General features: G+C 37.2%; 1 protein-coding gene across 6 annotated transcripts; it reads left to right on the top strand.

Annotated features, from left to right (window-relative positions):
* The first annotated feature begins 1,417 nt into the window (after positions 1 to 1,417).
* On the top strand, positions 1,418 to 23,752 carry LOC132303476 (SUPPRESSOR OF ABI3-5). Of its 6 annotated transcripts, XM_059800745.1 has the most exons (17): positions 1,427 to 1,627; positions 3,955 to 4,077; positions 5,299 to 5,432; positions 5,635 to 5,675; positions 6,012 to 6,777; positions 6,867 to 6,938; positions 7,045 to 7,137; positions 7,219 to 7,298; positions 7,914 to 8,070; positions 11,788 to 11,872; positions 11,949 to 12,040; positions 12,122 to 12,190; positions 16,372 to 16,548; positions 18,051 to 18,225; positions 20,680 to 21,651; positions 21,936 to 22,126; positions 23,323 to 23,752. In XM_059800745.1, the coding sequence occupies exons 3-17, from the start codon at positions 5,385 to 5,387 to the stop codon at positions 23,500 to 23,502; spliced, it is 3,198 nt and encodes a 1,065-aa protein (XP_059656728.1). In that variant the 5' UTR covers positions 1,427 to 1,627; positions 3,955 to 4,077; positions 5,299 to 5,384; the 3' UTR covers positions 23,503 to 23,752. The 6 variants fall into 6 exon arrangements, with proteins under 6 accessions (XP_059656731.1, XP_059656728.1, XP_059656727.1 ...); XM_059800744.1 differs by lacking the exon at positions 3,955 to 4,077; XM_059800746.1 differs by lacking the exon at positions 3,955 to 4,077 and having other exon boundaries at positions 5,108 to 5,432.
* Positions 23,753 to 24,137: the final 385 nt, after the last annotated feature.

Below are 24,137 nucleotides of genomic sequence, written 5' to 3'. Positions count from 1 at the left end.
CCTACCTATATCGGAATAAGGAAACGGATTATTAACATAAAATCCTACTTATATGTAGTTTGTGCGGCTGAATAAGCTGAATGACTAACTGGATTTCTTATGGATGTAAATGATCAGACTTTAAATATATTTTTATAATACCGCGATATGAGCTTGAGTCTCAAAGTCGTCGGTTAGGGAGTGTATATGCAGTAGGATGCGTAGCTGGCTATGTTAGTTGAGGTATACCCTGTTAGGTCTAGGTACTCATGCCCACCTTTGAATGCATTTTCGTATGTTGCCTTCTATTCAGGTTGAGACCCTCTCCATAGTCCAGTGAGAGTCCTGTACTGTGGATATACTTATGTATGAACTATTAGCTATTATTGAATTGCTTAGGATGTATATGCGTATCGAGTCTCTGCTTGAATTGTAGTAGGATAGAACTTGTTCGTGGGCTTGACCCACTTCTATTTTTCAGGTATTCGCCAGTTCCAGACTTAGACCTGATCGTGCTGAGCAGAGACTATTACTCACTCTTACGACGACGTAGGACTTCTTTCCATGGTTTCATTTCGGATGTTCTTTTAATTATTTTTACTTCAATTTGGATTTTCGCATTAGGGGTCCAATGGATGGATTTCCGAGTTGTCTAAATATTGGAGGTTTTTTATTTTAAGTTTTAATTTTAAAGGATTTTATTTTTAGAATTCATTCAGCTTTTATTTTAATTCTTAATTTTTTTTTTATATTCTGTATTCGTTTTAAAATATTAATTGTTTTATATTCCCTTGGGTTTGGGCTTGGGCCTGATCAACCCGTGTCTCGGATCCGAGAGGTATCACAACCACCCATTTAAATAAGCCTAACCCAAAAAGAAAGGCATAATAAAAAATTTCATGTAGCAAAAAAAATAATCGGACTTTACAATTAGGCCCAAGCCCAAGCCAAAATCCCAAATTTGACTTATTTAAATTTCAATTGGTTTCCATATATATATATATATATTTTTCATGTGGGACAAACACTTCCCACATTTTACATACCCATTTAGGCTTATCAAAACACTACACTTTGGAGTTAATTTCGCATTCATCCAGAAATGGATTTGAGAAAGTAGATATATCACGGTCATCTCCTTGTGGAGAGAAACGTGCTCGTCTAGAACTCTGCAAAAAAATCTTAACGGAATTTATTTCAAATCTCATTTAAAGTTTATATTTTTAATGCCCCATTTTCAACATAAAGAATGTAACAAGGATCCAGATTCAAATAAAAAAATAATTAAATATAAATAAATAGATATATAAAAGTACCCAACAACTTAAATTTTTATATTAAATAAACAACCCATCCGTTATAGTTGGTGTTGGCTGGAAGTTTTCCAAGATAATGGAGAGCACGGCCTATGTAGTCAGCTATGGGTTTTTTATATTTTTACTCTGCAGCATTAAAAAAAAAAAAAGAAAAAAAAAAAAAACTAGTAAATGAATAAAATATATCTTTGCCTTAAAAACGGCGTTCATGACTCTCTTCCCCCTTTCAACTGAAAGCCCTAACCATCTCTCTCCCTCTACCACCCTCTCATCTGCAACGACCGGCCATTACCGACGGCGACCGGCGCTTAAAAGCAACGAACACCGACTGGGTAAATTCTCTCTTCTCAGATCTGTATTTTCTCTTCCCCTCTCATCCTCATATATGTGTGTGTGTATATATATCTCTTCTCAGATCGGTAATTTGGTTCAAAAAACTTATAACTCAAGGGCAGCTCCTCACTGCCAATTATATCCAATATTTAATGAATTGTACCCTGGATCGTCTCACAAGATGACTTCCTTGACTCTCTCTTTCTTTCTCATGTTTTGGGCTGAGACGATGACCAAATTGAAAAGAAAAAAAAAAAAAAAAACTTAAATCTAGGTTAAACCCATCAACAAAAAGTGATCTTACCAAGCGACAGAGGGTAGCCAACGGAAACAATTGAATTTAAGTGTTGAACGGTTTGCTAATTCGTATATGGACTTTCGCTCATACTTCGCCATTTATGTTTGTGTATATATATATATATATAATTTGAGTTTGTTAATTTGAATTCGTGCTTGCATAGACCCTGTTGATGCACCTTTTCTATGTCTCATATTCTGGTATATTTAATTGTTTATTATTTCAATTAGAACTCAAATGAGAATAAGGTTTATTCATAGCTTAACTGCACTTGCAACTAGGTTAATTCCTCCATGTTCGTAAGCTCAGATGGGATTTTTACGGTCATGTTCTTGTCTGACAGCACACTTTCTCAAACAGTATCTAAGAATGTTTGGCCTTTATTCCCCTATAGAAAAAACCTTATGTATTTGTTTTTAAGTTTTAATCAAATATTCACAAAAGCTTCAATGAAAATGCAACGTAGATTACTTTCAAATGAGGGCAGAACATTCTTGAGATGTGATCTTGTGTAGATCACAACGTAGATTCCCACAAGACAAAGCCTGTTGGGTTGAGATGAGTTCACGTGAGCAACCGTAGCTGCAGCAAAATTTTCTTTCCTAGGGTTCGGTATCGTAACACTTAGTGGGATGCATTTCTGATCTCTTCTTCTATATTTGCCATTTTGCCCTAATTATTTATGTTTGCCCTAAATTATATAATTGGCGTAACACAGAACTTCAAGATTTCTCTCTCTCTCTCTCTCTGTTTATACATCACTTTGTAGCAATCTATCCCTTCCTCTTATTCTCTCTCTAAAACCTTAGCTTTGTGCTGATGCATCATATCTCAATCTTTGTGATATTGTATGTTTGGTTTACTAGGCATTCGGTTTTCAATGACTTTTAGTCATGGTTCGTAGTCATGGTGTAACGGAATCGGGTCTGTATTGGTGTAATGTAACAGAATTGGTTACTGCACTCGTGGATTTTTTTCAACCACGCACATAGTGCTCAAAGTGCACTGATACATGAATTTTTACGACATAATTTAATAAAGATTGGTTTTTACTGAATTTGTGTGATATTTATTGAATTTTTGAAGATCATCAAACACAAGTAATAACCTATTCGTGAATTTGAGCCGATGTCGTTGTTAAAAAGGCTTAGTAGTTATATTTGTTACGAATTAAGGGAAGGCAAGGATGATGTTGATGATGAATTAAGGAATAAAATTAAACTATATTATGAACAAAATGAAAATTCATATCATGTATAACATGTGAGAATTAAAAAAAAAAAAAACAATAAAATTGAAAATTTAAATAATATATAAAAGGTAAATGATTTTGTCTGCATATAAAATAAATATTTTTTTAAAATGAGATTTTATGATCTATTTTTATGATGTAGTCTACAATGATGAACAACTACAGAGTTTTTTTTTTTTTTTTTTCCTTAAGAAAAAGCTAGCACTGTTATGTTAAATTAAATATGAGATTTTAATTTGATTGACTTAGAGAATGAAGAATCTCTCATAAAGTTATTTCAAAACAGAATATTGAAAATGGGAAGGTATTGATTTAATGTGGTGAGGTCATGTGAAGAACAAAGATTTAAATTTGATAAAGAGTGGGATTAAACCCTCTCTAATTCATTGGGTTTCCAAGAATATATATTATACTTGTTTGATAGTTGTGAAATAGGGCAGAAGTTAAACCATCAAGAATGGCAACTTAATTTTTTTCATGCCATTGTAAGAGAAGCTGTGTTGTATTAATATTATTAGGGAGGTGGAATATGAGTTAATTTGGAAATATGTTATGTTGGTTTTATTTTATTATTCAATTGGGAGTTTTTAGGATCATGTGTTCCCCCTTTGAAGATTTGTGTCTCTTGTGTTCCCTTAAATGTTTTCCTGTTCTGTTAATGTCTGTATGGAATTAATGTTTTACGTGGATCACTTAGTTAGTAGGGAGTGGTCGATTAGGTTTGTATTTCTGAATTTGATGGAGACCTTTACCACCTTCTCGTTATGTGGTTGCAGTGTGTGCAATATTAGTGTTTATTTTGATGTGGAGGCAGGAGTTTAAGATAAGGGGGAGGAATAGCAAGGCCGTTTGGTAAGCAGCTCCCGCCAAGTATCTTGTCGCACAATTGGAAGAAAAAGGTTCGGATGTACTGTTTGCTTGGTATGGGAAAGGTTACTACCCATTGTTTGTGCCATTGGAATTTTTTTCCCACCTTTTAGTAAAAACAATACCATTGAGTTTTTCCCCACATGATCGAGTGCTCGATTGGTTACTTTCTGGTGTTGTAACACTGACCAAGTAAAGTTCCAGTTATGTGATTTTAAAAGACGATTTGTGATTGAATGTATTCAGACTATGGAAGATTGGAAGTGGAACACTGGTGTTGAGACATTGTGATATTCTGTATCTGATTCTCCTCCTATATCAGTGGCTACATTGTATCTATGATTTGCTGTTCGTGGTCCATATTAAATCCTCCTTTATTCTTCTCAACCAGCATTACAGTATGCTGGGCCAGCATAAGACATGATCACTGATTGGCTGACCACCTCATTGTCACTATAAACAGTATATATTACATGTCTATAATTTTGATGATAGTATGCCAAGCTGTTATTTATTAATTTTATTTAAATATTTGTGTTCTAAGTTTAGAAAATGTGGTTGATAATGAATTTCTCTATTATATTAAGAAATCCGTATCAAGTTATTTTTATTCAGTTATCTATATGCTTGCACTTCTCATCTATAATGCATTATTTTTCCTTTGTTGCCTGACATTGATACTTTTTTACTCATAAAAGAAATTGTACACAATTTTGTTTTGGTGCTTGTGATATGCATATTCTTTTAAGAACCGTTAGCACCATGGTCTATTGCTTTAACCCTTATTAATGTCTGTGATATTGTTTTGTTAGTTGATTCGACTCTCGTGACTTAGTTAAATGGGCATATAGGCTAGGTTACTTTAACATCATAAGCCATACGTGTTACCATAGTGGTATAGAACAACTGGTGACATGGTGCCTGTCTCTTGCCATGTGTCATGCATGCAGCTGTGCACTCACTTTGTACTACAATTTTCATTACATTGAAAGTCTTTGTAGCTGTTGTTCATTTAGATTTAACCTGATTGTTTGGGATTGTTAACCTCTCTTCATCTCGCAGATATATTATTGATTTTAACTGATGGTTTCTACCATCAAGGCCCTTTAATTTATATGTTAGGAGAGTTTGAAGTGGATGTATCTGGGAAGAATTTGATTTTTGAGGATTCCAGTAAAAGGGGAGGCCAAGTCATGAAAATTGGTTATTGATTCATGATGGCATAACTATGTCTGTTTGTGCATCCGTTACAGGAAAGGTTTTCAAACATACTGCTCCTGAAACTTCTGAAAGATCATCAAGAGCTTTGCAGGGGTAACGCTGCTGGATCTTGCAAGAAATGGATCCTGGTCGCTATGGTCTTCAGCAAGGATGGGAAAATAACAGCGTAATTGTGGTTTCCTTCTTAAACACCTATATGGGATGATTCACAAGATATTAGGGGTCATGTGTTTGTCCATTTTTTCTGGCATCTCATCCTTAAAGAACAATGAGAAAAAGCCGTGGGACAGTGAGGATATGGAATGGATTTCCCTACCTCGTACCATGATTATAAGTTGCTGACATAGCTTATTCTCTTGAATCCACAGGCTTTGGAGGGGTATGGTGCAGTCCACGAGCCAAATTTCCGGTGAGTGATGAACAATGCTTATCACCACAAGGGTAATTTAGTTTCTCGTGGGTAAAGTGTTTCTTTAAAATGTATATTGTACATATTTGCTTGTGAATTGCACTGATACGTATTTTGTGCGATCATGTAACACACACACACACACACACACACATATGTAATGAATGTCCTTATGCTGTTCATAGCATGATAGAGTGATCTCTCTTACATCCTAAAATTGACCCTTTTTTATTATTATTATTATTTTTTTGTATTTCTTGATCTTCTATATTATTCACATTTTGTTATATCACCTTTTTTTCTCTTCTTCGGTCCTGTCTTATGTTCTTTTGGCAGGGTTGGTGGTTCATACGATAATAGGAGGTTTATAGATGAAAGATTCTCAAGGGATAACATTTATCCAAGGAATGCTTTCCACCGGGACATATTGGACAGGGAGAACTATCAACCTCCACCTCCCACAGTTGGTCTGTGGCCTCAAACAAGAAGGAGAAGTTATGAAGAAGAATATCCCCTTGAGAGGGATTCTAGGCGACATGAGAAGCCATACACTGATTCATATCATGAATTGGATACTTTCCGTGAAGCTGACAAGTATCGCGATATTGATACATTTCAGGATTATGATAAGTTTCGAGATAGTTACCGCAGTATTGACAACTACCATGATCATGGATTAGACAGGCCTGCTAGGTTTGGGGGACGCAACCGTGATGATTATGCACACGATGATTATGACTATAGACCTCGTGCTCTTCAAAGTAGGGAGGATAGCCGCGAGAGAGATTACGATTATGGTAGACATAGTTATGATTCTGATTATGATAGAGGTAGTAAGAAGGATGGTAATTGGAGGCGGCGTGAATCCCGTGACCGTGAGCATGACAAGAGATGTTTGAGTCGGGAAAAAGATCGGAGTCCATATAGAAGGCATGAGCGTTCTCGATCTCGTGGACATGATGATCGCCTCAGGTCAAGATCTCCCCGTAGTCGAAGTCATGGTCGGAGTCATCGTGAAGACAGCTATGATGATGGTAGACATGAGGGAAATGATAGGCGAAGGGATCGTGATGACAAACATAAGCATGATCACTATTCTGTGGTATGCTTCATTATATGATTTTACATATTCAAAATAGTTTTCCACTGTTGTTAAGTTCAAGGGTTTTAGAGTGTGCTGGTTCCTTGCAGACTCCATCTGCTACTGTTGTTGTGAAGGGTCTATCACAGAAAACAACTGAAGAAGATCTATACCAGATACTTGTACAGTTTTACCCATTCTCTCTGTTGTGAATTTATTACTTCATATTACTCTTATTTATAATGCCAATTGTTTAGCTCATCTATTACATCTTTTCTCCATCATCAGGCTGAATGGGGACCCCTTCGCCATGTCCGTGTTATCAAAGAGCGAAATTCTGGCATCTCTCGTGGATTTGCTTTTATTGATTTTCCTTCCGTGGTATCCATTACGCTGTCCTGTCAATGTTTGATGTTTTGATTTTATGAATAGCACACGAGGGACCTCATTGTTGTGAAACAGGGAGCTGCCCGTGCAATGATGGATAAACTTGGAGACGATGGTCTTGTGGTGGATGGTAGGAAACTTTTCTTTGAGTACAGGTATATACATTTGCTTGCATGGTTGGTACTCAAACAAATTAATGCAGAACATTTTTTTACCAATATTTGTCTTGAATATATATATATTTTCAATTTTCACATAGTTCATCTGTTACTGGAATAAAGATATATGAACTTGCTGCTCTTTCTATTTTTCGGACTTAACTTCCTTGAGGTTTGGGTCTGCAGGTCACTTGCGTTTGCAGGGGTGTGCATGCATGAACTGGGACCATTTTTAAGTTTATAATCACAATATAAAATGACATAATTTTGTTCTGATGTTTCTAATGATCTGCCCAACTATAATGTCCGCACCATCTTATGATCTTGACAGTTTTGGATTATGTTATATTGTCTCTATATTTTGATGGCTCTGTATTGTTCTCTTATTGATTTTGTAGAAAAAATTCTTTTTCTTGGAATATCAAGGAACTCTTTAGGGCTCTCTTATTGTGGGTGAAACTTGAACCATATCTTATATAACTGTTTTATGAATAGTTATTGTTCTATTTGATGTAAAGGTTCCATTAGTATACATGCAGTTTTTGTCAGTACTTTGTTGCAATTCTACGTGCATGCATTTTTATTGCAACTTGCAACTTGGTTCTGATGCAGTAGCAAGCCAACTGGCGGGGCGGGTGGGTCTTCTTTTGGATCAGACAATGCATTAAGATCGGGTCATTCTAACTATAGAAGTATTACGGTGGCATCTGATTGGATGTGCACCATCTGTGGCTGTGTCAATTTTGCGCGGCGAACGTCCTGCTTTCAGGTTTGTTTTCTCTTTCCCCCCATATGTATTGTACTTTTATTGCATATTGTTTGTTGTCATAGTTCTTAAAGGCACAAGGTTCATTAAGGCGCCAAGGTCTTTTGGAGCCTACAAGGCACAAGGCAAGGCTCAGGCCTGAGTGAAGTAAGGCGCATGTTCAAAAGAACATGCAAAATATATACAACATTGCAAATTTGTAATAATAAATGGTATAATGATTTATTATTGTGAAATATGTAATATATAATCAAGCATAACAGTTATAAAACACAGAAAGGCATTGAACAGTTGGGAAAAGAAATCTAACAGCTATGCAGTGTATCTTTGATTAACGATCAGTGAATAGGAAAGTAAGAATGGAAAATAAGGCAAGCATACAAAATGTATCAAATGCCATGACAACATGCATAGGATAAAAGCAGAGCGGGGAAGAAGAAGAATGCTATCAGGAAAAAGATATTGCGGGGGTTTTTTTTTTTTTTTGGGTTGGGGGTGTAGGAGGAAGAGAAAAATCCAGTGAACAGAGGGATTTTGCTGATAAGAATGGGCTATATAGAATGCTAATTAGAAACACTAAAAGGGGAGGGATTTTGTTGAAATTAAGAGAGAGAGGGGCAAAAAGTTGAGAGAATTTTTGCCTAAAAAAAGGAGAGATTCCTGAACAGTGAAACTTTTTTGGGAGTTACAGGCATAGGGGAGTGGAAGAAGGGGAGTACAGAATTTTTTTGAGGAGTGGAAGTAGTAATTTGAAGGACAAAAGAAAGAGAAACAGAGAAACTCTACAAAGGGGGAAGAATTAGGGTTTATAATTGGGCAATGAGAAGAAGAAAGACAAATAGAAAGAGGAATTGGAAGAAAACTTTGCTATGTCAGATGAATTGCCAGTGGTTGAGCTCTGGTGTAGACACCTTTGGCGATAAGTGTGATCTGCAGCAGTAGCGGCTCGCACCATTTTGAATGATGACCCCATTAAGTTCTCTGCAGTTTGAAAGCACCGGGTGCTTCTGTTCTTTTATTAGTGTGAAAAGGTCTTTTCATCTATGCAATGCAGTGAACCATAATATCATGCACATGCAGTGATCCAATGGTTAAAAAAAAACTGTTCAAGCAAAACAAGTTAAACAATTGGTTTCACCTTGGTGCTTTCTGGTGCATTGGGACCTTTTTTACCCGGACTTGGGTAAGTATATCTGGTGCGGCTGTTTGTTTTAAGTTCAGACTTACTCAAATCCAAATCTTTTTTTTTTTTTGATAAGTACTCAAATCCAAATCTTAGGATATGGGACATATCATACGTGTGTCCAAAAGTTGGATATGGATGCATAGACATGTACTATGCATTTAAATACATTATATGTTTTTTATGTGGAGTAATGGTAGGGAACGCGAAATATCCCCGAATCTTACGTGGCTAGGCCACGTCACTTTTTCATACCCTATGCAACTCGACCGCCTCTCTCCTCTCTCGCCGGCATGACCCAACACTCAAAATTCCGGCAGTCTCTCTTTAAAACATCTCTTTTTTTCTCTACCCTCCTCCAGTCCCTCACCACATCCACACTTTACTAGCATAATTTTTCTTCCTCTTTATCTCTCTAAATCTGACAAAAACAATCTTCGATTTTGGTTTTGGGCAAAAATTAGGGTCTCCAAATATGTGAATGTTGTGAACTATAATGGTGGGTACTGTGTGTTTGACTGAACCCTAGGGTCTGGGACTCGTACGAGCCGTAGAAGGCCCTAGAAGGTCTCCTCTATTGCCTTCTAAGGCCGACAATGGTGTCGCTGGCAATCAGAGACCTAACTTGAGAGAACTCGCCTCTATGTACATGTCTTTGACTTCAACTTCAACAACTTCGTCCAAGGCCATCTCTTCCAATTCGTCTTCTTCGGGGCGGCTAATCACGTTTCAGCCTAATACGCAGTTCAAAGCTGGCGAGTTTTCAGTAGCGACGAAGCTATTGAGCACTACAACGAAGATCTTGTCAGTTTCGTTTCAAGGAGAGTCATTTTCATTTTCTGTTAGTAAAGGTCCGCTGGAGAGAAGGAAGCCGGCGATGCCGGTGAGGATCAGACGGAGAATTCGAACTCTGTTGATCAACATCGGTGGCCAAAAAAGTGAATTATTTGGGTAGGAGTTTGGATTGTACTGACGAGATGAAGAGAAAAAGAAATTGGGTGGAGTTTGGATTGTATTGATGAGAAGAAGAAATTGGGTGGAATTTGATTTGTACTGATCTCGGAAACCTTTTTTTTTTCTCTAAATAAAAAAGTAGTTTGAGTCTGATGTGGCATAGCCATGTAAGATTCAGGGATATTTCACGTATTCTATTTCACGTTCCCTATCATTACTCTTATTATGTGTAATATTAAATGCTGTTTTATAAGAATAATTGGAATGTTGTAAAAGAAGCGGGTTTCCATCTATCTCATAGATAGGAGGGAAGGAATGTCTGCTATTAAATTTGACTTTTTTCTTCTTCTTCAATTATGCCATGTGAAGGATTGAGGTATCCGAGTTGGATTCATGTGTCAATATCCTGGGACTTGTGCGCCCTAAAAGCGTACGCCTCAGTGAGGCTGCCCCACCTGGGCTTGCAATAGGCACAAACCATGCGCCTTGCTGTGCCTTGCGCCTTTTTGGTACCTAAAAGTCCCTTTAATGACAATGTATGTCATTTAATATTTTGGTCATTTTGTTAGAGAATTCTCCTTACTTTGTGGATTAATTTGAAAGACAACCATTATTTAGTTCTTTACTTAGTGGATAGGTAGTTAGTTCCCTCTGTACCCCTTTTGCATTACGTTTCAGAGTAGTTTGTTCAGATTTGATTGCAAATCTATTTGCAATCAAATCTGAACAAACTACTCTGAAGCTCCAAAGATTTACAATTAGCAGTTTAGCACCATTAACCCAAAAAAATAAAGAAGGCAGTATGTTGTCTTTGAGAGACCAAATATCAAAATACCTCCTATTCCTCTCGAGACACAAACCCCACCAAACACAAAGGGGGGTGGCTCTCCACGCATCCCTGACTCGGCTCTTCACTATACACCCTCTCCAAGCCTCCAACATGTCAACCGTAGAAGCGGGAGACACCCAACTCATGCCAAAAATAACCAAGAACATATCTCTCGCTACTGGGAAAATAGCCCAATCCTGGATGCTAAATGGCATAAATTGTGCCAACCACCTGGAATTTCATTCTAAGGAGTTCAAGCGTGCGGCATCTCTAAACTGGTCTATTTGACCATCACTATGTCCTCTTTTATTTGAGATTCTGTCTGCCAATACCCGTGCCACAACATGTTGGATGTTTGTATGTGTGTTTGATGTCAAACCGATTCCTTCGCTGGTGCTTTTTTCACATACAATTATCTGGTATCTAGTTGTTCATCAGACGTAGCCATTCTGGATCTCTGCTGTTCTGCTATGCATAGTTGATTTATAATCGTGTTGCGCTCAAATATGAGTTGCATAATTTTGATCCTTCTAATCATTCTCCACATAAAAATTATGAGACGGACTCTTTGTGTAAAATAAGGAATTTCATGTTTTAAATATGAAGTATTGTCCAGCTATGCGTATTTACATCATATCTACTGAGACTAATTTTTCGTGCAAATTAGAGCCTTGTGTAAATATATAACACCCAAGGAATTTTTAACAATGAACCATATTAAGTTGCTAGTATATCTTCCCCTCAATGTAAGCAGTGTAATGAGAAACGAACTGATGATGCTCCACCAGCCGATATGACATCATCAAATCCTACACCATTGGGGAAGAAGGGAGAGGCAGGTTAGTTGTTCTGTTGCTTTCTTCCTGCTTGCATCAGTCAAATATGGATCAATTTATTAAGTTGATGTATTATCAGGCCCTACCCATGTTCTAGTTGTCCGTGGATTGGACGAAAATGCTGATGAAGAAATGCTTCGTTATGAATTTTCCAAACATGCTCCAATTAAGGTACAAAATGCTGGCTTGTTAATTGAATGCTACTTTTCTATACACTTTTGCGAGGAAGATTTACTGATTTTGATTATGCAGGATCTTCGTCTTGTCAGAGATAAATTTACTCATGTTTCAAGGGGATTTGCATTTGTTCACTTTCACTCGGTATGTTACATTTTGTAGACTTTGAGCACGTTGAATATACAATAGCACATATGTGTGGATATGTACATGTATATTGTGGTTTCCTAGTGCAAGGACTCTAAGCATAAAGCTTGAGTTTCAGTTTTAATATAAACTTGGGACCTCCAGAAATTCCAAGCTTTTTTTACTTAGGTTACGTGAAGATGTATGAAGCTACAAAAAAGTATTGATGGAAGCTATGTGAATTAGAAAAAAAGGTATAAGCTATGAAAGCATTGCATCACTAAACAGCAACCAGAGGCTAGTATAGAACTTCATGACGCGCTGAAGTTCTCCATTATTAGTACTCTTTTTTGTTGGGTTCTTGGGAGAAATTGTAAATCCATGGATGAGATTGTTGTTTTTTTTACTCTTTGAGAGTGAGGCCCTATTAGGTCTTGTGTATTTTCTGAGGGGTGTGTTCCCCTTTTGAACGCTTTTTAATATGTCTTTACTTATAAAAAAAAAAAAAGAACTTCATGAACTATAAACTTGATGTCAGTACATGCTTCGTACTTGTCGTATAGCCGAATTTCTCCACAGTAAAGGTAATTGTGATTGGATGATATTATTTTTCATTTTAATTCTCTTGAAGTTGTTATATCTGTACTATGATGTGCCATGAAGGTTTGCACATCTTTGTAACTGCTGGTTCATTGATTCTACAGGCGTAAGTGTGTATATTTTCACATCAGTGGTTAGGCTGCATGGAATTTAACATAAGTCAAATGTTTTCTTCCTTTTAGTGCAACAAGCAGCCATTAATAACAAGTTTGAGGATAAATATTTGATTTGGTGGTAACTGTTATGAGATTCAGTTACTAATTTTACCACAATGCCAGCATAAAGACTCTTTCTTTTGCATATACCGGTAGCTTTCTCCTCTGTACTTGCAGAGAAACCTTTCTGCTTTCTGGGAAACTTTTGAAAACTGCACACCCAATCTCCTTTTGTTTGTTTGTTTGTTTGTTTGTTTGTTTTTTTTTTTTTTGGTTGTGCTGCTTTTCTATTTTTTCCTTCTCTTCCCTTTTTCATTGTCAACATTTTTTGGATTTTGTTTTATCCTTTATTTTTGATCTCTTAAGATCACTTTGATTTGATTTTCATTAGTCAAACAAAAGAACCATACTGACTTCATAAATTGCATTGGAGCTGCTTTTAATAAATAATTGTTTCATTACATATCAATTTGAGTGGCCATAAGAAGACATCCAGAACCCAGGAGTAAATAGTTGTTTTCCGCTGGGGGTAATCAGTTTTTGCAAACTATTAACCACTCGCAATCACCATCCAATGATAAAGTTGTAGTTCATGCTTGTCTAATTTGGAGTCAGTTATCTGAAAAATCCTTAGCATAGTCAAGCTATTTTGGGTTTACCTGTGGTGCATTTTTGGAGTTGTGATTGACTGCTAGGCTTGGCTGTGGGATGGATGGGTGAGATGTATAATAGATTTAGTTTCACATTAAGGAAAAAAGAAGCTACTAATTATCAAAACACATAATCTTAAAATCCCAGTATTGCAACCTTTTGACTTGTCAATTCTCACGATTTCTCTCCTGTTCGGAGAAACTTTACCTGATTAAATGTGTCCCCGTGTTGCGGGGGTAAGTAAAAATCTAAATTGTTGTCTTTGATAAATTAGCATAAATATGTAATTGACATAGAAAGGTATAATTATGTAAGTATTGATATGTAAATGTTTTAACTAATGGTTGAGTGGCTTGATAAATCCTTCCTGTAGTCATTGTATTTGGGAAATTTTTGTTGATCTGGTAAGCATCAATACTGTATTGAATATTTTGGTTGAATTGGTGGTGGGGGTAAGAAATCTAAATTGTTGGGTCTCTAATATATATGTGCATGAGCCTGTAACGTGTGCAAAAGTATATTTATATTAGTTTTGATATGTTAGTTAATCCATGTTACCTTGATGCGCTTAGACACACACCCATACCCGATACACAATTACCCAAGTTTGGGTAAAACATAGGACGTGGGTACATTCAGGGAAACAGTAGACTCCAGGTAACATAGATTTTAATGCTATAATTATTAATTGAGTGGCTTGATCAATCCTTTTTTTTTTTTTTAAAGGTTTTGATCAATTCTTCTATAACCAAATTAGGCTTGATCAATCCCTGTAAGTGTAAGCATTTTATCTGGGTCTTTTTGTTGATCTGGTAGGTTTGATCTGCTAAACTTTAATGCTGTATGGCATATTTCAGTTGAAATAGTCACCCATGATTTGACTTAGCTTTTTTACTTCCCATGTCATGTTTGTCGCCTTATCCAGGCTGTATGTTACTTTGTATAATATATATATATATGTGTGTGTGTGTGTGTTTCTCCTATGTAAAAGAAATTTATTAAAAAGAACGAAAATATGGTACATGAAGCTAAGGAGTCATACCTCCCAGAACCATAACAAAACAAGGTAACACCTCAACATACAAAAACAAACCGACTGCTATACTAACTACCCTACAAAACAATCAACACCAGCAACAAACAAACAAATAACTTCTAAAATGTAGCCAAAGAAATTCCACTTATATCACAGCCAATCATTGACGCAGACCTAAACTATGATCAATATATACCAAAACTTCAAGGTGCATATATATTCCCGACTTCAACCCAAGAGGAAATATCAGTCCTCTCAAGAAAACCAGCTTTTTCAACACCAAAACTGAAATTGCAACAGCCCTCCACATCCTTGGCGGCAGCAAAACTTAACTCCAATCACACAACGGTAGGAACTGCACCAGTTTCAGCAAAGACATAAGCCAGAAGAGCACATTACTCTAATCAAGTATAACTCTCATAAAGCTAAGGCAACTGCCACTGATCTCTAAACCAAGAATTTTGAGGAGAGAGCTTAATTCTTTTAATGCCTAACAATCTGCACCTTACAGAATCAAAAAGCTGAATCTGCTCTGAAGATCTTTGATCTTTTTTAAAAAGCCTCAAGTTCCTCTCTTCCCATATAGAACAAACAGATGCATCGAACATCAATTATGTTGGCTGATGTAGCAAGCAATGCTGCTCCTTGCATGGGTGGGCCCTAGCGTCGAATGCCATAGAAGGCGTGATCCACCCTCACTGGACACCAGTTGGTTTTCAGATGAGATGGCACTCCCTGACCCAAGTGATGGCACTCCTGCGAATCGAATCCATGATCTCTAGCTCTGACACCAGTTTTAGGGTCGGGCCATGCCATCGGAGTCCAGTGAGGGTTCGTCACACCTATGGCATTCGACACTAGGGCCCACCAGTGCAAGGAACGGCATTGCGTGTTACACCAGCCAACAATCCCTCCCCCATGCGATGGCACTCCTGCAAATCGAACCCATGACCTCTAGCTCTGATACCAGTTTTAGGATCAGGCAGTGCCATTTCATCTGAAAACCAATTTGTGTGCAGTGAGGGTCGGTCACGCCTTTTATGGCATTCGACACTAGGGCCCACCAGTGCAAGGATTGGCATTGCGTGCTACACCGGCCAACAAATTTGCCAACTGTAGAGATTAAATTCTGGCCTCTCAGATGCTGCAAAACCCAACTTGGAATAGATTTCATCTGCATTGGCCACTGAATTGGAAATTTAGCAGTAATGTGAGACCATATATTAGAAATCACCAGGCATTTGAAAAACAAGTGCGCCTTATCCTCAAAATTAAGACTACAAAGTACACATTACAAGCCTGTCATGTAAAATCCTACCCTTTACTCCTAACCATAATATGAAAGCAATTATAGGAACATGATTATTAACCATACCAGGGAGTACCAATTTACAGCAGGTGCAGATGGTCTACTGGTTTCAAAAACACGTTTTATATTGAACTGAGTAGCACCATTACCCAGAACCAGCTTATCCTCAACATTCAAATTAAATTGGGGTAGCTCAGTTCAGAGCGATAGCATCCCATTGCAGTTGTTTTGAATAATTTAATCATCATGATTGGTCCTATCCTTGGAAATCGTTCAATGTTTATGACTTGTGAGAGAAGCTGTGCATATCTTTATACTGTGTGATGACTCTAGGAGTCTTTACCCCTTCTCAAAACATCTTGATTTATTATTTTGTTAACCTATCGAATAAGAAAACCATAGATGTTGAAGCTAAAATTATGTTTTGGTGTGTTTTATTGCCTTTCAGGTGGAAGATGCTACTAAAGCTCTTGAAGCAACAAATGGGACAACTTTAGAGAAGAATGGGCAGATTCTACGGGTAGCATATGCGAAAAGCATTCTTGGACCAGGATCTGGGGCATCAGGACCTCAGTCAAGCAGTCTTGCTGCTGCTGCGATTGAAGCGGCAACATTCGCTCAACAGGTTCTCTATCTACCCCCTTACTTATTATGTCGCTTAGTCAATGCAGAGACATGAGGTTTTTTATTTTCTCTCGCTTGGTTATATCCTATAATTAATCATATGTTTTGGGGGGTGATTTTCCTATTGAAATATTGTACCAAAAACTATGTTACATGGACTCTTCTAAATGTGTGGAGTACCCCTGTGGATTTATGCTTAATCATATTGGCTGAACCCAAACCCAAGCGCTAATCAGAGAAGGAATACCAAGATATAACAGGAAATTAATGAATTATATAACTGATTCAGTGGATCATGTCTAACTCACTTGCAATTCTATCTTGCAAACCAACAAAGGTTTCTTTCTCAAATTTTTGTTTTGTCTTAAACTGTTGTCATAATAAAGTATATGTACATGCATTCGCATGGATGCGTGCCAGCCGCTAGTTGTTGACTTTTGCTGGTATCTGAAGTTGTTGCTCCTGATATCTGGATGAAAATAGATGGAAAGTAAATACTGCTCCACCTGATAATGACTTTTAGATATGAAACACAGTTAAATGAGCAAATCAATAATGGAAATTGGAAACTGATTTTAAGGATAGAGTTTGCTTCTCTCTTAGTCAAGGAGGTTGCCTTGAAATATTTCTGACCTGATTTTTAGAATGAAGTGATTGGATTTCCAAGGACCTCTCACATCCTTAAAGAGAATTGGATTGAAACAAGCAAGAACAAAGAAAGCTATCCTACGCAGCTAGATCCTCTCATGTAACAATTTGTAAGCAAACAAATGCAAAGAGGAGTTGAGCGGTGATAATAATGATTGTGAAGAAACAACTAAAAGTGATTAGAAATATGGAGGGACATTTGGCAAACTATGCAAAACACGGAAAAAATTTGCTCAAGAGGATCAGTGCTCTGGTGACCAATGGTGCTGTTCAGTTTCTTTGTGTATTATATAATAATTGAATCATAAAAGATGTTGATGCTCGGAAGATCAAAGTACATAACAATTGTCTAAGCTAAATGTGGTTTACCACATTGTCACCATGATATGATGCAACCCTTTATTGTCTACTTTTTGGAACAGTATGAAATATACGACAATTGTTAAAATATATATGGAATGGGATGTGCACATTTCAGTTATCAGGCAAAAAAGGTGTCTTTATGTAGTAACACAGACACTACATATGTTGCAGCAACATCTGCAGCTTCTTGTTGGATTTATCATAGTTTATTCCTCTCTTTTTTGTAATTCTTATATCATAAGAGCCACTGTAGCCCTTCTACTGTGCTGAACTTTCATGTAATTTTGAGAGTAGGCTTCTTTTAATGGTCAAATTGGGAAGAAGCGCGTTGAATGTATAAGTAGAGGCACCCACAACACACTTTTTTTTCTCCTTGGTGGTTGTCTTATATTCCTTTTTTTTTTTCGTTTTTTGGGTACCGATCAGATGCTAATAGGCTATATGTGGTTGACTAACCTGATTTAGTAAATATGCTCCTTTTGATCCTTCTAGTATGATGCTGTTGGATGGGCGCCAAAAGAATATAATCCAAATGACAAACAATCCAACGGTGAGCAGGACCAGGGCAGAGGGGAGCTTGCAGTTCAAAAGGATGGTTTTGTGTGGGATGAAGCGTCTGGATATTATTATGATGCTTCTTCTGGGTTCTATTATGATGGAAATACAGGTTTTTATCTTTGGATTTTCTTGAAGCTGTATATGATATTTAATCATTTTCTATGTCTGTTGGCAAATACACATATTTAATCATTTTCTAAGTACTGTTGGCAAATGTTATATATGTTACATTTTGTGGGCCGTCAACCCACATAATTTTGAAATTTATTCTTTGTGGAGAGAGTCCTTCTTAATAGCTTGTTACTACTGGTCTTGTGTCAACTAAGCACTTCATGAATAATCAAACAACCATCAACCCACACAATGTTGTTTGATTATTTGTGAAGTGCTTAGTTGCATTTGTAGATCTTCTGGTGCAATTCAGTCTTGTCTCCTTTTAAAATTACCAAGTTGTCCTTTTGATTTTAAATATGTATATTATTCGGTATATGAGATTTTTGAAAACTTAAAGGGTAATTATAGAAAGATTGCATTTCTTTTGCTTCGACTTTTCAAATGGGGCAACTTAAAGGGTAATTATAAAACTTGTAACAATCATGTCGATGGTGTTCCTTTTTATGCTTGTTGGCCTTATCTAGACAAATTTCCAATTTACAACTAATATGAACTCTGCAACAAACTGACATACGGGTACCTGTTCCATATTTTGGGGTCTGTGAAGGATTATTATGTCGATATGCTGTAGATGTTATTTGTAAGGCAGAATATTATTTAAATGCAAATATCATTTGTATTCTAAAAAAAAGTGTTTTATATCATTCTGTAGATGTTTTATGTTTATTTATTGATGTCATTTTCTATACGTATTACTGTATGATTATAATTTCATTCATATTCTTTTAATACATCAAATTCGAGCACTTGTATATTTCAATCTACGAGAATTCTAAACTGAAAAAAGCAACATGGTATGATATTTAGAGTAAAAGAAGTTGTGAGGATGAACTTAGCATTGACAAATTTCATCACAAAAGCTGGAGTTTGTATTTTATTTTTGGCTTTTGATTAGATTTTCAAAAGTTAGTTTAGTTAGTTATTTAGTGGTGGTACCTATGTCAAAGGGCAGAATCAGAATTTGAAAAATTGGGGGGAAAAGGAGGAGGGAGGTTATGATAAAAGTCATAGTAGAATAGTTAAGTGAGTCATAGTAGAAGAGTTAAGTGGTATTTAATTATTATCCAATCTTGCACTGCTAAATTTTAAATATCTACGGCTTAGTAAATGTTAAGAGTGGTTTAGGGAAATAGTTGTTATCATCAATCTTTTGGTTAATTAGTCTTATTAGTTAGTTACTAACTACAATACCAAGTTGGTTTCTTGAATATATGGAGCTTCTATCCACATAGAGGCATGACTTTCTACCATTCATTCCTAAACAATGAGCAAATATTGAAACCAATTTATCCTTGTAGTGTTGTTAGCTTGTGGTTTATTCTCTCTCTGTCTGTCTCTCTCTCTCTACGAGCACGTGTCTGTCTGCCTCCACTCGTTATTACATCTGAACCTTTTCCCAACCAATTGTGTTATAGTGATTGCGCTTCTGAATTGAATTGCAATATTTTGAACATTGAAGCAAATTTAGAACATATCTTTGGAGTTCCTCAGAGTATTTGCCCGTGACTTAGTATGTTAATTTTCTAAATCACTTGGGAGATACGGGGTTGATATGAGTATTTTATAACTGTTTCATAGTTTTTAATTGTATATTTGCAAAATATCTGTTTATTACATATATACACCAGAATTTGGGCTATGATCATTTTATATTTGGAATTTAAATAGAATTAACCGCCAATGCTCCTATTTCTTGATCACAGAAATTATTCTTTTTGCATTCCCCTGATTTTTTGCCCTGATAAATATTGCATCCTCTGATGTTTGTTTCAAGTATGTTAGAAATTTGGCTAGAGAAATTCATGTTTTATTGGTTTTGTGGTTATGATTTTGGAATGATCTCTAGAGGCCTATTGTTACCCCTGTGACACCTATTGTTGTGGTTTCTTTCCTTTGTAAGAAGCTTGCATTTTGATCTAGGAATCACTCTCAGTGGTCTTCCGCTCTAGAAAAGCAAACAATGTGAATTATATATTCATATTATGTATGGATCTACATGTGTGTGCCTATATGCGTATATTGTGATTGGAAACACACTTGTGCTAATGCAACCTTGTTTGACCTTTCAGTGTTCTCCATTCTGTATTTTTATTTTTGGAACCTTTTAGCAGTAATCTGCAGTTGCTGGTCTCTCTCTCTCTAATTGGTTGAACCTGGAGATCAGAATTGAATTTTTTTGTTTTTAAAATTTTTATTTATTTATTTTAATCTGTTCTAAATGTATGCTTGGGAAGAGGTAACATCCATTCATATATATTTTTCGCTGCTAAATTATGGATGGTGCTTGTTATTGCTAGTAGAGAATATATTCAGAAATCGATCCAGCTTATAGATATTAATGCCTCCTATTGTAGTTGCTTTTTTACTTGTACATTTTTTTGCACTATAGGTTTATACTATGATGGTAATAATGGGATCTGGTACTCATATGATCACCAAACTCAGCAATATGTCCCCTGCACTGATCAGAATGACAATAAAACATCTGGAAAACAAACTGAATCTTCCAAGGCATCTGATGGCTCTAACAATAGAAAAGTAGTTATCTCTGCTCCAGCTGCTACCATAACATCAAACGATAAGGCTGCCTCATTACCAGATGTGGTCCAGGCTGCTGCCAATGCAGCAATAGCTGCAGAGAAGAAAGATAAGGAGAAGCTGAAGGAGATAAGACTTGCTTCAAAGAGCAGTATTCTGGCCAACAAGAAGAAAATGAATAATGTGCTAACAATGTGGAAGCAACGGAGTCATGAAGGGCAAGCACCCCGTGTGTCTCTTGATGACAATCAGCCATCTGCTTCAGCTGAAGAAAGATCCAATTCTGCTGGTCCATCCACCAAGAGCAAGTTCAAAACCGAGGCAGTGACCACAAAGGAGAGCACTGCAGCCAGTTCTATATTTACAACCACCACACCTGCTGCTCAATCTGTAGGGTTGGAGGCTGAGGATAGGCCAAGGCCTGTTAGTAACATCTCAGGACGGACTATAATGGGGGTAATTAGGGGCTCTGGAAGAGGTGTGGTGAGATCAGATACTTTATATTCAGGATCTTCAGGAGGAACTTCCACCTCTTCGTCTTCTGGTGCATACATTACAAGTTCATCTTCATCTACAAATACAGATGCACCAACAACTGCTATGCCCTTTAGAACAGATGCATCTGCATTGGGTTCTTATACACCACCTGTGGCTGCTGGGAGTGGTAAGAGGAGGTTTTCGGAGATGCCACTGCAGCCGGGTTCAGCTCACAAGGAACAGCCTCAGACTACCTATAGGGACCGTGCAGCTGAGCGTAGGAGCTTATATGGTTCTTCATCTTCTGTTGGAGATGATCTATCTGACCCGGGGATTGGCGACTCGAGTAAGTTTCCCTAATAATTTGACATTGAATGGCATCTCCTTTGCTTCCTTGTCATGAGCTCATTTTTTTTATGCATCTTTTGTATCTATAAAATGGCTTGAATAGATTAGAATCGTTGTGGTTTCATTAGTTTTATATTCTTGGCTATGCGTCATCTGACAAAATTTTGCTGAGGAGCTTTTTGTAGTTATATGAACTCAATAGTCATTGCTTGCTTTAAATTATCTCAACATTTGTATTAACTTGTGAGAAAAATCTGTTTTCAAAATTCCTGTATTTTCAAGACCGTGATTTGGCATTCAAAAGGGGTTTAATGGATTCAATGCCTTTCCCCCCTGGTGTTGGGGGAGGTCGTGGTGCTGGAGATGCTAATAGCAATGTTCAGAGTTATGAGGTTATTGCAGCAGACAAAGCGATTGACGAGAGTAATGTTGGCAACCGGATGCTCCGCAACATGGGCTGGCAAGAGGGCTTGGTATTATTCCTACTCTTGCGCTTGTATATAATTCCAAATGAGTTTTTTTTCCCCCCCTAAATGATGGAAAAATATTATTAATTACGCAATATGGTACAAATACAAAAGAGGGGCATACCCTCACAAAACACAGGGCCCTCTAGAAATGCGCCAAATAACAAGCAAGGGCAACCTTGCTGCCCTAAAGACAAGAAATTACATGATATCCCGGAGGCATACCCCCAGACATCCATGACATCCCAAACAATGCACCTCAGCAAGACACAAGGGTCCCTATGTACAGAATTGTGAGCTCTACCATTTCTCTGATTCCAAAGGAAATAGAGAGTGGCAGTGAAAAGCATTCTGTGCAGTTTATTCTTGAAACTTTTTGCAGCAAACTGATGTAACAGCAAGTTGGCAACCACCACCATGGAATCTGTCGTCTGAATATTCCACTTGAACATGTCATTAAGACCAGACCAAATCTCCCAAGCATAGGGACACTCACAGAATAGGTGATCCATAGACTCTTATATGGTTAAAACACAAATAACGTACCGAGGGCAGAGAGACACCTCTCCTCTGCAAATTTGTAGTGGTCAGGAAAGAGTTCTGCAGAACCAAAACAGAGTGAACTGACCATCTAGCTCTACCACCATTCCAGCACAACCCAGCCCATGGATCAGCGGGTCTAACCACCAAAGATGCTAAACTTCTGAATGAACTGCAAAACCTCTGAACTGAACTTGGAACTATCCCAGTGATTGTCAACAATAAAAGTGCTTAGAACTGACCATCACACCATGGATCTAGAAATTTTTTGATAGATGTCCCATCTCCAATTCTGTATCTGCAATGCATTCCAAATGAGTATTTATTTATTATATGCTACTGAAATGGTCACTCTCCTAATAAAAATAATGATTACACTCCTTGTGTCCTACCAATCCAGTAGGCATTGTGGGACGTCTTCTAGGCCATTATTTTGTTAGATTTTTATTTATATTGTTGCTCGGGAATTATGATTTTTAATAGCCCTTGCATTTCTTTTTTCTGATTCTTCCAGTCTCTCGCTACTATTTGGTAATGCAAGTCGATTGAATTTTGAATGGTATATTGGTGGGCACCTGGACGGTGGGCATTTTTTCAATGTATTGCAGTATTCTGACGTTGCATTTGGGCAATTGTTGTTTCTGTATTGATTTGATGTCCAGGGATTAGGGAAGGATGGGAGTGGCATGACAGAGCCTGTCCAAGCAAAAGCCATGGATAATAGAGCAGGGCTGGGAAGTCAGCAAAAGAAGTTGGATCCAAGCCTCGAGGTGCAGGCTGGGGACAGTTATCGAACACTTATTCAGAAGAAGGCCCTTGCAAGGTTCCGAGAGATGTCGTAGGTAAGAAGATGGGGAAGAATCAGGAAAAAGACTGGACAAGCATTTCAGAGTTTGCAGTGAGTAGTTTTTGTGTTGCAGAAAATACTTTTAGGTTAGCAGCATCCATATGAATGTCCTATTACACATTTGTTGCTTTAAGAGTGTGTTTTCATTGCACAAATGAAAAAATCCAAATTGAAGTGTTGACATTTTTGTTTAAATCTGCAACTTTTTCAAGGAAATAAAATATGTTGATAGAATGTTATTAGAAGAGTGGTTCTAGTGTGTCAGGCTTGTGAAACTATCATTTCTACCATGATGTCTTAGTTTTAGTTGTGGACCCTCCCTATGTTACCTTTACCTCATTGTTAAATGGTCCCATAAACTATGGTGCTTTTGGGAGAAATTATTAGGTGGTCCGGGACTATGTGGTCCTGGCTAATCACAAGGTTTCATGTAACCAAATGTGTCAGTTTTATTCAGTTTTTCCATTGGATGGCATCTCGTGATTGGCCCGTAGAACCAGCTGGAAAGAAACCAAATAACATCCAGGAGCAAAAACAGCCATTAGAAAAGGCATTCTTAGAAACACCCATATCAAATTTGATAGTATTCTTGTCAAATGCCTAGTAACCATCTGTTGTCCATGTTATTGG

This window comes from Cornus florida, unplaced genomic scaffold (genome assembly GCF_030987335.1).
Source record: "Cornus florida cultivar Cherokee Brave unplaced genomic scaffold, ASM3098733v1 CherokeeBrave_3.0.0_Hap2_Chr04, whole genome shotgun sequence".
In the NCBI taxonomy this organism is placed as follows: Eukaryota; Viridiplantae; Streptophyta; class Magnoliopsida; order Cornales; family Cornaceae; genus Cornus; species Cornus florida.
The sequence above is the reverse complement of the archived record's forward strand: the minus strand, read 5'-3'. Positions and strand labels throughout refer to the sequence as shown.

What these genes read in the sequence shown, in the direction of transcription:
- LOC132303476 (XM_059800744.1), top strand. Translation starts at nt 5,385, where the DNA reads ATGGATCCTGGTCGCTATGGTCTTCAGCAAGGATGGGAAAATAACAGC. An exon ending in AAGGATGGGAAAATAACAGC is followed by an intron (nt 5,433 to 5,634) that starts GTAATTGTGGTT and finishes TTGAATCCACAG; the next exon opens with GCTTTGGAGGGGTATGGTGC. An exon ending in AGCATGATCACTATTCTGTG is followed by an intron (nt 6,778 to 6,866) that starts GTATGCTTCATT and finishes GGTTCCTTGCAG; the next exon opens with ACTCCATCTGCTACTGTTGT.